Source organism: Channa argus, chromosome 1, assembly GCF_033026475.1.
Source record: "Channa argus isolate prfri chromosome 1, Channa argus male v1.0, whole genome shotgun sequence".
Lineage (NCBI taxonomy): Eukaryota > Metazoa > Chordata > Actinopteri > Anabantiformes > Channidae > Channa > Channa argus.
The window spans coordinates 49,029,297-49,044,534 of record NC_090197.1 but is presented as its reverse complement, the minus strand read 5'-3'; the positions used below and the strand labels follow the sequence as shown (position 1 = coordinate 49,044,534).

General features: G+C 36.7%; 2 protein-coding genes across 12 annotated transcripts in view; one reads left to right on the top strand and one right to left on the bottom strand.

Moving 5' to 3' along the window:
* b3gat2 (beta-1,3-glucuronyltransferase 2 (glucuronosyltransferase S)) overlaps positions 1-15,238 on the bottom strand; it is a 91,554-nt gene that overhangs the window by 2,367 nt on the left and 73,949 nt on the right. The window lies entirely within an intron of this gene.
* The window catches only part of smap1 (small ArfGAP 1), a 117,386-nt gene that overhangs the window by 87,260 nt on the left and 14,888 nt on the right, over positions 1-15,238 (top strand). For 10 of the 11 annotated variants that reach the window (XM_067528932.1, XM_067528911.1, XM_067528922.1 and 7 more), the window contains one exon: positions 9,606-9,727. In XM_067528932.1, the coding sequence (XP_067385033.1) occupies positions 9,606-9,727 (122 nt within the window). The remainder of the gene's footprint in view (positions 1-9,605; positions 9,728-15,238) is intronic. The other variant, XM_067528942.1, reaches the window with a different exon arrangement.

Below are 15,238 nucleotides of genomic sequence, written 5' to 3'. Positions count from 1 at the left end.
TCATACATCTGTGTCTCTAGAGAATTGAGAATTGATTCAATGCTGAGCTATAAAATTGTGATTACTTCCCATTCATGATTACTTCCCATTCAGGCTAAAATAAATGTTTATGGTCTTGTTTAATTATGGAAATACAATAGCAACATAAGATAAAGGGATGTTGCATTGAATGCAAGGAGGAAAGTAGAGGTTAATGACTAGCTTCCAGAGTTTTATACTTACAACCCTGTCATTGAAAAAGCACATACTGTATAGTGAGTAACTGTTAACGAACGAAAATCCAGACAGTCCAAACCCACAGGCATGTACCAGTCATTTGCATTTTGTGCTTGACTGCTGTTAGTTTAGTCGTGTCCATTTGGCAGTGTCTTATTTCTGATGTAGTTTGCCATCATGTTTTTCAAAAGTGCCCATATACACAATGTCAAAGTGACACAATAACACAAGGACACAATAATTGTTTATCATGTGTTAGACCATTTTTTTAGATTAACAATTTGTCAGTTTAGTGGGGGAACTGATCACCTCATGTTATTTATCTCTGGCAGACATCCATTTTTATGGCCTTTGTGCTTTATTGAAGACACAGCAGCAGAAGAGCTAGAAAGATTGAATGCACCGAGGATATGACATTCAACAAAGGTCACAGGCTAGATTCAAACCTGTGACATTTTCAGTACATGGTATGTGTCTTGGCCTGCTAACTGGCACTGCTCTCTGCTCCATGCTTGTTGACCTTAATCCTGAACAGCAAAAACATAGCAAAGAAAGGGAAGATTGGTTTGGGGTTTCACAATAAATTTGTAATATGCAAGCATCCTGTGCTTCCGGAACACAAGGCTGTATTGTAGTATTAGATGACAGCTGAGCCTAAGCTGCACTGACAGAAGAAAAAGCCAGTGGATACAGTGTTGATCAAAAATTCTCAACCACAGCATGGAAGAGTTGAGAGTAGATGCCCTGCTATAAATAGCCAATGCTACACACCTTGCAGCCACGTTGAGTGGATGGGATTTCACACATAATCAATAAGTCAAGTACGTGGCACTGTGCCTTCAGCAGTCACATATCCTTTCTGTCGCCTCACCCACCCCTTCATGTGTGGTTACCATACGTTGTTGCTCTCAAACAGCCACTTTTTCCTTTCTGTGTGTGCATATTTTTTTCATTTCCCTTGGTAAGTTTAAGTCAGTGTAGCAGGCTGTAATTGAAGGTATGTGAGACAATATATGAAATCCTTTTCTCTTCCGCTTGCCAATATTACGTATTTGAACTTTTTATTAAATCTTAAAAATAAATACCATTAATCGGGACTGAACACAAAAAACACGTTAGTTTTTTATTTCCGGTTTAGTTGGACGATTTGGTGTCCCACGATGATAAATGCTGCCTCAAAGATGTTCTAGCCTGCCAAAAATAGATCTGTTTTGGAAGCTACTGAATCAGTTTCACAATTGTTTTTTTTATTCTATCCTTACAGTCTTGGCAGCAGGACTGTCCTCATTTTTGTCCCAGCTTTAACAGAGAGGTTTGGGTCATTGTTGTTTGTGATAAAAATGTTATATAAATGCATCCATTAACCTTTCACCAAAACAGGAGAGAGAACAAGAAATTAAGCCTTTTTTCACTTGTCGTTTACAAAATAGTTATATATAAAAATATAAATAGTTATATATACATATATACATATACATACATATATATATATATGTATATATATAATATATACATACATACATACATATATATATATATATATATATATATATATATATATATATATATATATATATATATGTATATATATATATATATATGTATGTATGTATGTATATATGTATATATATATGTATGTATGTATATATATACACAGTATGTATATATATGTCTATATACATATGTGTATACATATATATGTATACACATATATACTTATATACTTATACTTATATAAACATATGTATATACACACACACACACACATATATATGTATACACACATATATATGTATACACACATATATATGTGTGTATATATATATATATATATATATATATATATATATATATATATATATATATATATATATATATATATATATATACACATATATATGTGTGTGTGTGTGTATATAACAACAATATACAACAATGTCATATAACAATTGTCACTATATATATACAATGGTGCAAAAAAGTATTTAGTCAGCCACCGACTGAGCAAATTCTCCCGCTTAAATTGATGACAGAGGTCTGTAATTTTCATCATAGGTACACTTCAACTGTGAGAGACAGAAGGTGGAAAGAAAATCCAGGAAATCACATTGTAGGATTTTTATCGAATTTATTTATAAATTCCAGCGTAAAATAAGTATTTGGTCAATAACAAAAGTTCAACTCAATACTTTGTTATATAACCTTTGTTGACAATGACAGAAGTCAAACGTTTCCTGTAGGTCTTCACCAGGTTGTCACACACTGTAGCTGGTATTCTGGCCCATTCTTACATGCAGATCTCCTCTAGAGCAGTGATGTTTTGGGGCTGTCGCTGGGCAACACGGGCTTTCATCTCTCTTCAAAGATTTTCTATAGGATTGAGGTCTGGAGACTGGCTAGGCCACTCCAGGACCTTGTAATGCTTCTTACAGAGCCACTCCTTCATTGCCTGGACTGTGAGTTTGGGATTTTGCTAAAAATCTCACGATACATGGCCCCATTCATTCTTTCCTTAACACGGATCAGTCGTCCTGTCCCCTTTGCAGAAAAACAGCCCCAAAGCATTTTGTTTCCACCCCCATGCTTGACAGGGTGTTCTTGGGATGCAACTCAGCATTCTTCTTCCTCCAAACACAACGAGTTGAGTTGTAACCAAAAATTTTAATTTTGGTCTTATACCACAAGACATTCTCCCAATCCTCCTGTGGATCATCCACATGGTCACGCGCAAACTTTAGACGGGCCTGGACATGTGCTGGCTTAAGCAGGGGGACAGGTCTGGTACCGCAGCATTTGATTCGCTGTCGGCGTAGTGTGCTACTGATGGTTGCTCACCGTTCTCATGATCCACAGGATGAGATTTTGGGTGGAGCCCAAGATGGAGGGAGATTATCAATGACCTTGTGTGTCTTCCATTTTCTAATAATTGCTCCCACAGTTGATTTATTCACACCAAGCTGCTTGGCTTTTGCAGATTCACTCTTCCCAGAAGTTACAGGTTTATGAGAGCCAGAAATCTTGCTCTTTTGTAGGTGACCAAATACTTATTTTACGCAGGAATTTATATATATATATATATATATATATATATATATATATATATATATATATATATATAATATGTTAAACCTACCCACCAACTATAGCCCACTGTGTAATGCATTTGTACCCTGGATTTCACCATACCAAATACAGTACAGGGCGTGGCATAAGCGCAGATTCAGAAAACAAATGGTAACTTGCAGTATGTTATGTATTATGTTCTTATGTAGCAATGCGATGAAGTACAACAATACACTTTTCATTTCACCACAACATGTGGCGTCTTACTTCCTTTATCTCCTGTAAACAAACATATTCCACCGGACACAGGTTAACTCTCTTCCCTTCATATAATGACTCTTTCTACAAGCAGCTGATGTCTGCCATCACCAACTGGGCTCATGTGTCCTAGACTGCTAGAACCAATCACAGGGAATTGGGGAAAGCTTCATTTCATGCTCTAGTTGTGAATGTGTTTTGGGATAAAGTAGCTTAATTTAAGATATGTTTTTGGATTTTGGCTGTTGTACTTTAGAATATTTTTTGACCGAGCCTGGAACATAGCACAATCATGCAACGTTTTCACATGTAGTTGTGCAAAATCTGATTGGGATGTTGCTAAAAAATAAATGCAGAGCTTAATGAGTGGAAATGTTGTAGATGCTTTTACTCCTTGTGGTGGTGGCAAAGTCCTCAGTGTGCCAGCCCCATAGAGTTGAATGAGGAAATTGATTTATTGCTTTTGTGTGTGTGTGTGTGTGTGTGTCTGTGTGTCTGTGTGTCTGTGTGCGTGCGTTTGCGTGTGCATGTACCTGTACATATGTACTTGGAGCAAAAGGGTTTAGGATGATTATAAAACACACCCCAGCAGCCTGTACTGTCAGTCTGTTTCCATGGTGAAGCTGAGTGTTCTCAAGAAGTGGTTCCATCCCATAATAAGGGATGATGGGCAAACTGCCCGCCATGGCAGTGATAATGATAAAATCACTGCAGCTCATTTCCATGGTGATAGGTGAATTACTTTTTGGAAAGGGAAGTTTGGACGGGGGTCATTGATGCACATGAAAAACACGTTTTCTGTCTTCTATTTCAATATGTAACAATATTAACAATAAAACTCGCCGGTTATTCTTGTCCGCCCTAATAATCATAATCAGATTAGAAGTGTTAATCTACCTCTCAAACTATGCAATAGGAATTATGATAAAATTGCCAACAACGCAATAAAAAATCAGTCCAGCTACATTGGTAACAATATAATACACTACAGTTCAGGACCAGTTTGATTCAATTCAGCTTATATCCATTTTGATTTATCAAACTGCATATTTTATAAGGTGACTGCATTTTGCAGTGTTGAAACCACAGTTAGTACTCAATACTACACTTAACTACAGTTTTGAAGTGCTTATAGTATTTCCATTCCGCTCAACTACATTGAAATTGTACAATTTACTCTTCTACATTCATTTGACAGAGTCTTAACACAAAATATTAATCAGCTTATATTTTATTATTGGTCATTATATAGATATACTGTGATTGTGGATTGATGTCCTCGAGTAATATCACATATATCATTCTGATATGGATTATTCTGCAATACATTTAGTAAAGTGCTTTAAGTATTATTTTTCTATTTTCCACACTATGGTAAATTAGTGATACTATTACTTTAGTAAAATATTCAAATACTTCTCCAAACCCTGGTGAATTGACAATTAAAAAGTCAGGCAAAACAGCAAAAACCAAACTAAGATGTTTTCAGCCACAGGGAACAGTAGGAAGTAGTGTGTCAGTCTGCTGCTTCACCTGATCAGACAGTGCTGGGATGTAGTTTTAATCAAAAAGCTGCAAACCTGTTACTGTAACCAATGCCACATTTTAAACCCTACACAGATACGTGTCCATGTGTATCATATAATATTAGCTTCAGTTATTGAGTTTTTCCATTGTCACCTTTTTTAAGGGATGGCAGTGGCTCCATAGGTAGAGTGGCCGCCTACCGATCATAGGTGTCGGAGGTTCACGACCCGACCACATGTCGCTGTAAACCCCCAACAGCCCATCCCCATCCGTAGCTAACCTTGATGCTGCCACTGCATGATTTTCACGCTGCTGTTGCTTTACCAAGGGTATGGAGCTAACATTAGATAGCACTGTTAACATTGTGGACTAGACTAACATGTTTTTTCTACAAGAGTCCAATCGCTAAAAGTTGGTTTGTAATTGGATTCCTAAAGGAGATTTATGCATCTCCCACACACACAGAGTGTAGCAGAAAGAGATGGTAAATGATCTCTTTATGTATCGCTTTACAGTGCTGCTTCCCATTCACCCATTCACACACACCAATCGGTGTCTCGCCCAAGGACACTTCAGTACATAACCAGGAGGGCCCGAGAGTTGAACTACTGACCCTGTGGTTTGTGGATGACTAACTAAGCTACTTATTGAAAGCAGCAATTTAAAAAGTGATTTTTAACACTCCAAAAAAAAAGCCAAGCTCACAAATGACACGAAGGCTCCACTAAGCTGGACAGAAGGCAATAATCAATAGTTCAAACATTAGGGTGGAAAATGTTACAGTAATTCTTAGAAAATTAGTTTTATTAAGTGGTTTTAAAGCATGTCAAGTGGGCTTTCTGGCCTGCTCACCGTAAATGGGTTTCCTTGTACCCTGCTGTCTGGTTAAAGGAGCTCAGTCTTGTTCACACTTTAAAAGAGCTAAATTATGGATGTTTCATCACTGTGGTTATATAAATGACCTCCGCTGCTGGCTCGCTCATTCTCACACACACTCAGTTGACCCTCTTTCTCCTTTCAGATTCTCCGTCTTCTCTCCCTGACTGCCTCTTCTTCTCCTTTCACACTGTCTCTGCTAGTAAATTTTAAACACACTTTTATTTGGTTGCTGTATTTTGATGCATTGTCAACAGTATTTTAGGTTTTGTTTTTTTTTCCCCATAACTAGCGTTGAAATATTAGAACTGTCAGGTGTTTATTTGCATTCATTTAAGTTAGGCTATTATATTATATCCCTTGCAATGGTTTGCCCATAGGTCAATTGTGTCATTCAGTTGGGTCAACTAGAGGGATTTGCTGAATTCAGTTTGTTTAGCTGTATTTAATGTCTTTTTTGTTTATTATTTACAAATTTTTGGCTGCCTTTATATGTTCCCAGTTTCCTTAAAGCTCCAATAGGCAACAGAAGCTAGCACTACCATGAGAGTCAGAATTGATCCACTTTGCACTCCACAGCCCTCCCTCTCCCTGCTCTGCACCTGTATGATCTGCTACAATCTGCCAAGTGCTTCAGGAAGTTCTCCTTATGAAATTCTAGTCAAAGAGGGTGCTCTAATTCCCAAGGAGAAATAATTCAATTTTGTAGATTGGTTAGATGGATGAGCTTCATTTAAAAATGTCTGGAATTAGCTTTTCACTGCTGTTCTGGCTTTGGATCATAAGGAGTTTTGCAGACACCTTGTGAAAATGTACAAATATTTCCTGGGTTACTTGATTACTTGAGCCATAAAAATGAGAATTTGTTTTTCTAATTTTCTAATGCAATTTTCACAAACATTCCTTTATCTTCTCTATCTCTAAAAAGACAACATATTCAAATGTTATTGAAATCTATCGGTCCTCCGATTAAGGTGGAACCCCACTTGAACCTGGGATGACCCAACCCTCTGATTGGCTAACTTTAATCGTAACCTTCTGTAAACCAACCTAATGAATGAAGGTTATTGGTACCAGTCAATCAAACGATCCGTGATTGTCACGAACAGAAGGAAGCTATTGTTTAGCTACTTGGTTTTGCTTATTTGTTAATTTTAATACTGAAAGACTTGATTCAGTGTGACGAACACATCTGTTCTCTCTCGACCAATAACATTTGTTCTTCTTAATGTTTCTTCATGTAACTTTAAATGTCCAACTGTTTTGGTTCAAAGGGTAACTTATAACTTTCTGATCCAAAAAGCTTTCGGTGTTACTGTTTTAGTTAGGGCTTTGTGTTTTCGAATGATGTGAAAAAAGCCTAAATCACAAAATTATTACATCCTCTGCTGTTACGTGAAACCAGTACTACCAGTACTACCAGAGTACTACTCTTCTCTTGGAGAGATGTGCATGTGTGTTGGCTTGGCTACTCAACATGATGGGGGAAAAAAAAAACTAAACAAAGAAAGGTAGACATGTTTTCGCTGTAATATGAAAATGTCAGACCTCAGCTCCTCTTTCTGTCTTTGGTTGTGGGCTTCACATTGAAAGAAAGTCACCATGTCTCCATGGAAGCCTTAGAATTATCCACCTGTTCGCAAGATGTTGCACTGCTGTCCTGTTGCGGTGAGGAAATGTAGGCCCCCTGAGCTTTACAAGTGTTAATAGCACTATATGCAGTTACCTAGAAAAAAAAAGAAGCCAGTTATATTTATGGCCATATCGCCCAGCCCTAGTTTTAATGTTGTCTGCTGTCAACCCTGTATCCTAAAGACGTAAGCCACAAATCTTTGTAGGCAGTGTAGCATTCATTTCAACTGGATTACATTTTTTACCAACATAAGAAAAACACTTTGTTGGTGTACTTCTACAGTTTACAATTATAAGTTCAACTAAATATCTCATCGTGAGGTACCTGGTATTTGCATACACAGACTACAGGGGTATTAAACTTTGTTTATTGGTAGCGTTCAGACTCTTATGCACTAATCCACTAATGAGTGTGGTCTTTTAAATTGAATATCATTAATTCATAGTCGTTCTTTATATTTTAGCTTGTCACTTCTCTTTTCTTTGGAGGCATGTTGTCTGTTTTTTCTGCAGAGATCAACTCAAAATAATGAAATTTCTAGCTGATATAAGTATGCAACTCTGTCTGTGATCCTCCATCGCAGCTTTAGCTTTCTTGTAATAATATTACCATTTAGAAAAATTTTACTCCCCAAAGAAAGTAATAATATTCCCGTAATTTGTTACTAGCAACTCTTTACTGCCTAACACTGACCACTAATAACAAATTAGGACTGGTTCAGTCTACCTGCAGAATGTAGGAGCATTTGGAAAAACAAATAATATTTGTTTCACTTTTAAAGCTAATTTGTTCTGTAAGACAGAATGTGCCTTTTAAATAGTAAATGTGCCTTCTCAAAATACATTTCTCAAGTTCTAGATTTCTAACATAGTGCTTCAGATAGCTTTTTTAAAGCTTCTCTCCCAATCAGTTAGTTCAGCTTGTTTGCAAACTTTACATATTCACAAAGACCACGTGGACCTGAGCTAGAGCCTGTGAGTGTTCACCCTAATGTTTCCCAATTTAGCTGAGCTGTTTGTCGCTTCTGCTTAAAGTATCAACAGCAGGTCTGTCAGCTCTTACTGCCTAATGTTAATGTCAGGACTTCAATTAACGCCAAATTAAAACTGTTGTTGGGTATGTTTGCTCTCTGCAAGTCTGCGGAGAAACAGGCTTTTAAATCCACACATTTAGCACTGGATTGAGGTTGGATAAATAATTCTGCCCCTACTTCTTTTCTCTAGGGGAACCAATACCCCTAAAAGTAAATGTCAGCAAATAGACTTAATGTCAGCTTATAGACTAAATTATTACTAAGGCACAAACCTGTTTGCAAGAGCACACAGTTCTTCAAGAAATTTCTTGAAGATGCTGTAATATATAGATGTTGACATTGGAAATGAAGTTGTGTGAGGAGCTTTGGAAATACAGTATATTATCGAGGCTATGTTTAAAGATCAAACTACATTAAATAACATCTAGCATTTTGCCTAACCCTGGCACATTAAATCAATTGAATTCAATTTAGCTTTATTTATATTGCACCAATTCACAACGAAGTCATCTCTAGGCACTTTACAGAATAAATTTAAGATTATAAAAATGTATACGGAAAACCCAACAATTCCCCCTGGAGCAAGCCATAGGCAACAGTGGAGAGGAAAAACTCCCTCCAGCAGAACCAGGCTCAGGGTGGGCGGCCATCTGCCTTGACCGGCAGTAATGTTGAGCAATGTGTGATGTCCCTGTCAAAGAAACTAATTGAACTAAATTATAGTTTCCTGTTTGTGTCAGTGTCTTCACTTTGTTTTTCTATATGTATTAATTTGTTATTGTGTGTTCTAAATGTTTCTGTCTATGAATGTTTTTGTGCACTATTTTAATTTGCACATTATAAAAAACCTGAGGTCATGAAACTCAAAACAGTGCGATTTTTTTAAATTAAGCAAATTAGTATTTGAATAAAAAAACTCTATAGATGACAAGTAAAATACTAAAAGTAAAAAATACATATGTTTCTGGCAATAATATAACCGTTCTACCTTTTCCTTAGATGCTCCAGAGGGTGATGTGAAGGGCTCAAATTGTGCTGCACCAATCACTGATGAACTAGGCATCTTTGGGCCAATGGTTTCCAACCCTCTCCCCTCATCTAACAACATAAAACAGGTTCAGGTAACACACACACACACACACACACACACACACACACACACACACACACACTCTTTCATCATCTGCTTATCACAGCAGGCAGGATGCGACAGAGGGAATCTGTGGGGACTTCCTTGACGCAAATACACAGGCACATTTATATGTCAAGTGTCTTTTACATGCACACTCATTCTCTGAGGATCATATCACAGCACACAGTCAGAGACTCTATTCTATTTAAAGAATGTGACCATCGTCTTTCAAAGGAGAGTGGGGGCCTATCTTAAAAGCTGTGAGTGAGAGGTGTAGTAATGGAATATAGGAATATCTCAGATACAAAGAATAAATACACTAAATACGAGAGGTGTAATATGTTTTGTTCACATTGAGTAAGATAGATATCATATATACACTATACAGACTGTGGGGCAACTGTGCCACAGGAAGGTAGAGCGGTTGTCCACCAATCTCAGAGTTGTTGGTTCAATCCCCAGCGCCTCCGGTCACATGTCGAAGTGTCCTTGAGCAAGACACTGAACCCCAACTTAGTTGCTCCCCCATCAGTGTTTGAGTGTGTGTGTGATTGTGAGTGTGAATGGGTGAATAAGAAGCAGTGTAAAGTGCTTTGAGTGCCGATAGGTAGAAAAGCGCTATATAAGTGCAGACCATTTAATATTTTGTTGGACCACCCTTAACTTTGATTACATCACACATTTACTGTGGCATCATTTTGATGAGCTTATGCATTGTCACATTTATTTCCCTGTAGAATTGCATTAAGGATTTTCTCCAGCGCAACAAAAAGATTCTTAGTGGGGTTAAGGTGCCAAAACCATGTGTGAAAATTATGTCAGAGGTTCACTGAACCAATCTTTCACAATTTCAGCCCAATGCACATGTCATCAAGAAAAAAAAAAAATCAATTGATGGAAGAATTGCTTGCATCATTCAGCTTTGAAAAGCAAGTTGCAATGTTTTACTGTAGTAATTAACCAATGTTTGCGCCCTGCAATCATGTCAAAATGTCTCTGGGCAAGACAGTGAACCCCCAATGACCCATTCCCCTCCTCAGCTATGCAGTGCCGGTACCAAGCCCGATAAAAATTGGGGAGGGTTGCGTCAGGAAGGGCATCCGGTGTAAAAACTGTGCCAAATCAACATGCGGACAAATGTCCACCTGTGAGTTCACTGACTCATTATAAGCCGAAATCACAAAATAAATAAGTAAATAAATAATCCAATCAAAGGCTCTAATCTATTTCCTTAGTTAAACACTTTTTTTTGGCTAAGTATTGTATTATTAATTTGTCTTTACTGTATGCTGACATTTGAATTTAAGATCAAAGTATGAATATGAAATCAAAGTTCAGAACTTTAAAAAAATGGCTAAAAACAGTAATTTAGAAATTGAAAATTATAAAAATAAAATTACAAGAAAAATTATCCTTTGAATAACTATGAACAAATTACCTTTTGCAAAAAATCGCCTAAATTTGACAAAACAAAAGTATTGGAACATGTTACTGAGAGGTGGTGTGTGTTACCCAAATGTGTCCTGTGAGATTGATTGTTCAAAAAAATGATGCATCAATGTGAAAACCAGAGTGATGTCTAAGGGAGAAATATGAACAACAAAGGGAAAAAAAACCAAGCATTGTAAATGGTCTGCACTTATAGCGCTTTTCTACCTATTGGCACTCAAAGTGCTCAACACTCCTTCTTATTCACCCTTCACACACACACACACTCATAGACTGATGGGGGAGCTGCTATGCAGCTGGCCAACGCTCACTGGGAGAAACTAAGTTGGGGGTCAAGGACACTTCGACATGTGACTGGAGGAGCCGGGGATCGAACCAACAACTGCGAGATTGGTAGACGACAGCTTTACCTTCCTGCGCCACAGTCGCCAACATGACGCAATCCATTGGGCATAGTCTCCATTTTCTATAGAGGCTTTTTGTCTGAACAGTATTAACTGTACTGAGTGTAATTTCCAGAAATTTGTCTTTATCCATTTGCCATCCCTGCTCTCAGTCCTTCACCAATTAGTCTCGTACGGAATGAGTAAGTCTGGTTGAATTAAACATTTTTCAAAAAGCAGCCTTGAGTTTGAAATGCTGTAGAGGTCCATCAAGCAAGACTTTTGACCTCTAGCTTATCTCGCAATGAATGAGACTAGACACACATTTATTTCCCTTTCTCAGTTACACATACTCAGAAGATGGATACATGCAGTTCTACACTTCTAGTTGAGGAATCAGTGTACATACAGAAAACATGGCTTATAGTGTAAGAGCAGAATACGCACGCGAATATACACTTAGCATGTGGCTTTGAAAGTCGTTCTTTCAGTCTCTGAGCTATTTCTGGGTTTCAAATTGAACTGTATATCTCACTTACACACACTTCAGCGCCATGTGGGAACAAACCATGCAGTAACTCGCAGGAGACCCAGGCATGAAGAACAATTATGGGCTTCTGTAACTGCAAGCTTCCCCCTCTACCACACCCAGCCTCCCATTTCTCCCACACTTACCCTCTAATCTCCCCTCCACACTTGCCTCCTCTGTGACTCCATCTCCTGCAGCTCTGGGTCTGCTTCACACATGGGCTCATCTCCATATATCAATTTTTCTCACATTTCCCACCACATTCCTTTTTTTTAGAAATTTATTTTTTATATTTTTATTTTTTTCACTTGTAGTGAAGCCCTTGTGTGGTCACCAGTGATACCAGTCTACCTTTTGGCCAATCAGAAGAAATATATCAAAAATATTTCTGATTAGTTTCTGTAAGATTATGCCTTTATAACCACAAGGTAATTAACTCAATTACTACTTTTCTCTTCGTAAATAGTTTTCATTTCTGCTTAATCAGGCAGAACTGCATAAAAAGACTAATAAAAAAAAAGATTTTCCATATTACCAAACATCTGCTGAGTGAACTTTAATGCATATACAGTTGCTCTATATTGCACATTATTTTAAACCCTCACAGTTCTGTACAATCACGCAGCAATTTAGAGTTGTCAGATGGTGTAAACACTTTCAAGTTGCAAATGTGGAAATCTTTCCCATCTCTACCGCACATCCCAATTGATGTAAACACAGCATGAGTGGAAATGGAAAGTGCTACGAAGAAAACTCTTTATGTGTCATCACCAAGGCCTGATGATGGTCTTATCACTTGTTCGGTAGCTATCATTGGTTGTGATGAGGTTTGTTACTTCCCCCTCATAGGCCACAGCAGAGTTCATATAAAGTTACAAGCTATAACAGAGCTTGCTAGTTTTATTTCGGATCCTCTAGTTCTGAAAGTCCACTCAGCTTGGCAGCAATACCAGTATTTAACATTGTTAAAATACCTTATGTTTCTAATTTTTTTTACAACATAATTTTTGGTGCCTAAATCTAACGCAGGTGTGTTTGTTCATAAAGTGTGATGTTTCATAACTGTAAGAAAGTATTTCATCACGAGACATTTGACAGGCAGGCACAATCCTTTCGTAAAATTGTCCAATAGTGGTGCTAAAGAGTACCGATAGCATCCATGTGAGATGCCAAAGGACATATTAAACATCAGTATTTGATGCCTTGGGAGGCATCATTATCTGATGCTGTGGTATGAGAATGTGTAAACATATTACACAGGCTTTGAAAGCTGATCAACTTCAGTGTGTTTGTCAAAAAACTGACAGATTAAAAATTAAAACCTTCTTTTTTTTATTCCTGTCTTTAAAATAGTTTTTAAATTTGAGCAGTAATTTTGCAACCATAATTGCTGTATAGCACATTGAGTGCAACAGTATCAAATGTTTCTGTGCTTTCTAATCTCCACATTATTGAAAATTACTTGTTGGTTTTAAAAATATTAACATAGAACATTCCCAAAAAAAATGGAAAATGGGTGCAAAGTTCCATCTATAAGCACATTTGTCTTTTCATTTGGCTACAGCTAATTATTTAGTACATTTAATGCAACACACAATCTAATGTTGTATAAGCTGTTTGATTTCGTTGTTTGAACTTTGCTCCTGTGGTTTATAGTTTAGCTAAAATGTATTTATATGTATTATTTTTTAACAATAAAGCATTTTATCATTCGCGTGAACGAGTAATGAGAATCAGTATTTTAAAAAATGTTTATAAGTAACTTTTTGATTCAAACATTTTAAGATTCTGCAAATATTGGACCACTCTTCATAGTCAATAATAGTCGAGGATTTTTTATTTGATGATTTTTGAAACCCAATCAAATTGTGCTAGTTGCTAAAATTACCCAAATTGGGTTGTTGTGACAACATTATAGCTGTTATTTTTTAACCAATGATATGTTAAGAGTTTATTTTTGCAATATTTGTTTCCACTGGTAGGATCCATAATTCAATATTGCTTCCTCATATCTTTTGACTCTTCCTATATTCCACTCTCTTTTGGCTAAAACGTTTCTTCAGCTTCATGCTCTATTCTCTCTACTTTTAGCTTTAATAAGCCCGTCCTCTACAACAATGCTTGTGTTCTTTGCCTTCTTGTGCTTCATGTGCCCTTTTATTTCTCGCTTCTTTAATTTACCTCTTGTACTGTGTCTTTTCTTATCCTTAATAAATGATTGGTATGTAAAAATATTTACAGTGTGTGGACAAATCAGGCATACTTTAGGCATAGCATATACTTTAGGCATAGCTTTATACCTTTAAGTGTAGACAATACTAGGGTATAGCAGTATAACATTTTGTCAAAGAGAGAATTGATGTTATAAGAATTTTAACTCAAATCACTATGGTAATATCTGAAACAGACTGTTTTGCATTTTACAGCTCTCTTTTATGGTTATTACGCAGCTCTTGGTGTTTTCAACATTATTACCCATGTGTTTTTGGCCTCCTGTTACATCAATTGCTTAACCAAGCTGCTGTATTACCTGGCTATTACTTTAATAATCAACATGATGTTGCATTATTATTTTTTTGGTATGAACATTATCTCCTTACATAATTTCTACAGAACAATTACCTTATTAACTTGTCGTTACTGAGATAGATATTACCCTGCAATTATTACATAATACCCAATTGATTTCTTATTATTATTATTTTATATATTATAAAAAGCAGCTGAGACTGCATAGAAAATCTTTGTTTGTTTCTTAATTTGTGAAGTCCGGCTGTACCTTTTTCTAACACTGCACAAAGAGACAGGATGAAGTTTTACACCTACCATGAGCTGCATAATACATGCTGTTCTTTGAACCATAATTTCAGAGGCTCAGTGATGCAAAAGGTTTCCCTACAGTGCTGCACAGCAGGCTGTGGTGGAAGGAATCTATACTGTTGCCAACTTTTTTATTATTAGAAGTCCACCATTATAACAATGGTAATGTGGGAAATACTATAGTATAGTTTCCGTGCTGCATATATGAACTGATGTATAATATATTTGAATCTTTACAACAAAGAAAATTATGACTTAATAGGTTGTTTATAAAATTTCAAGCATAATGACAGTTTTTGCAAGATGTGGTTGATTTCAA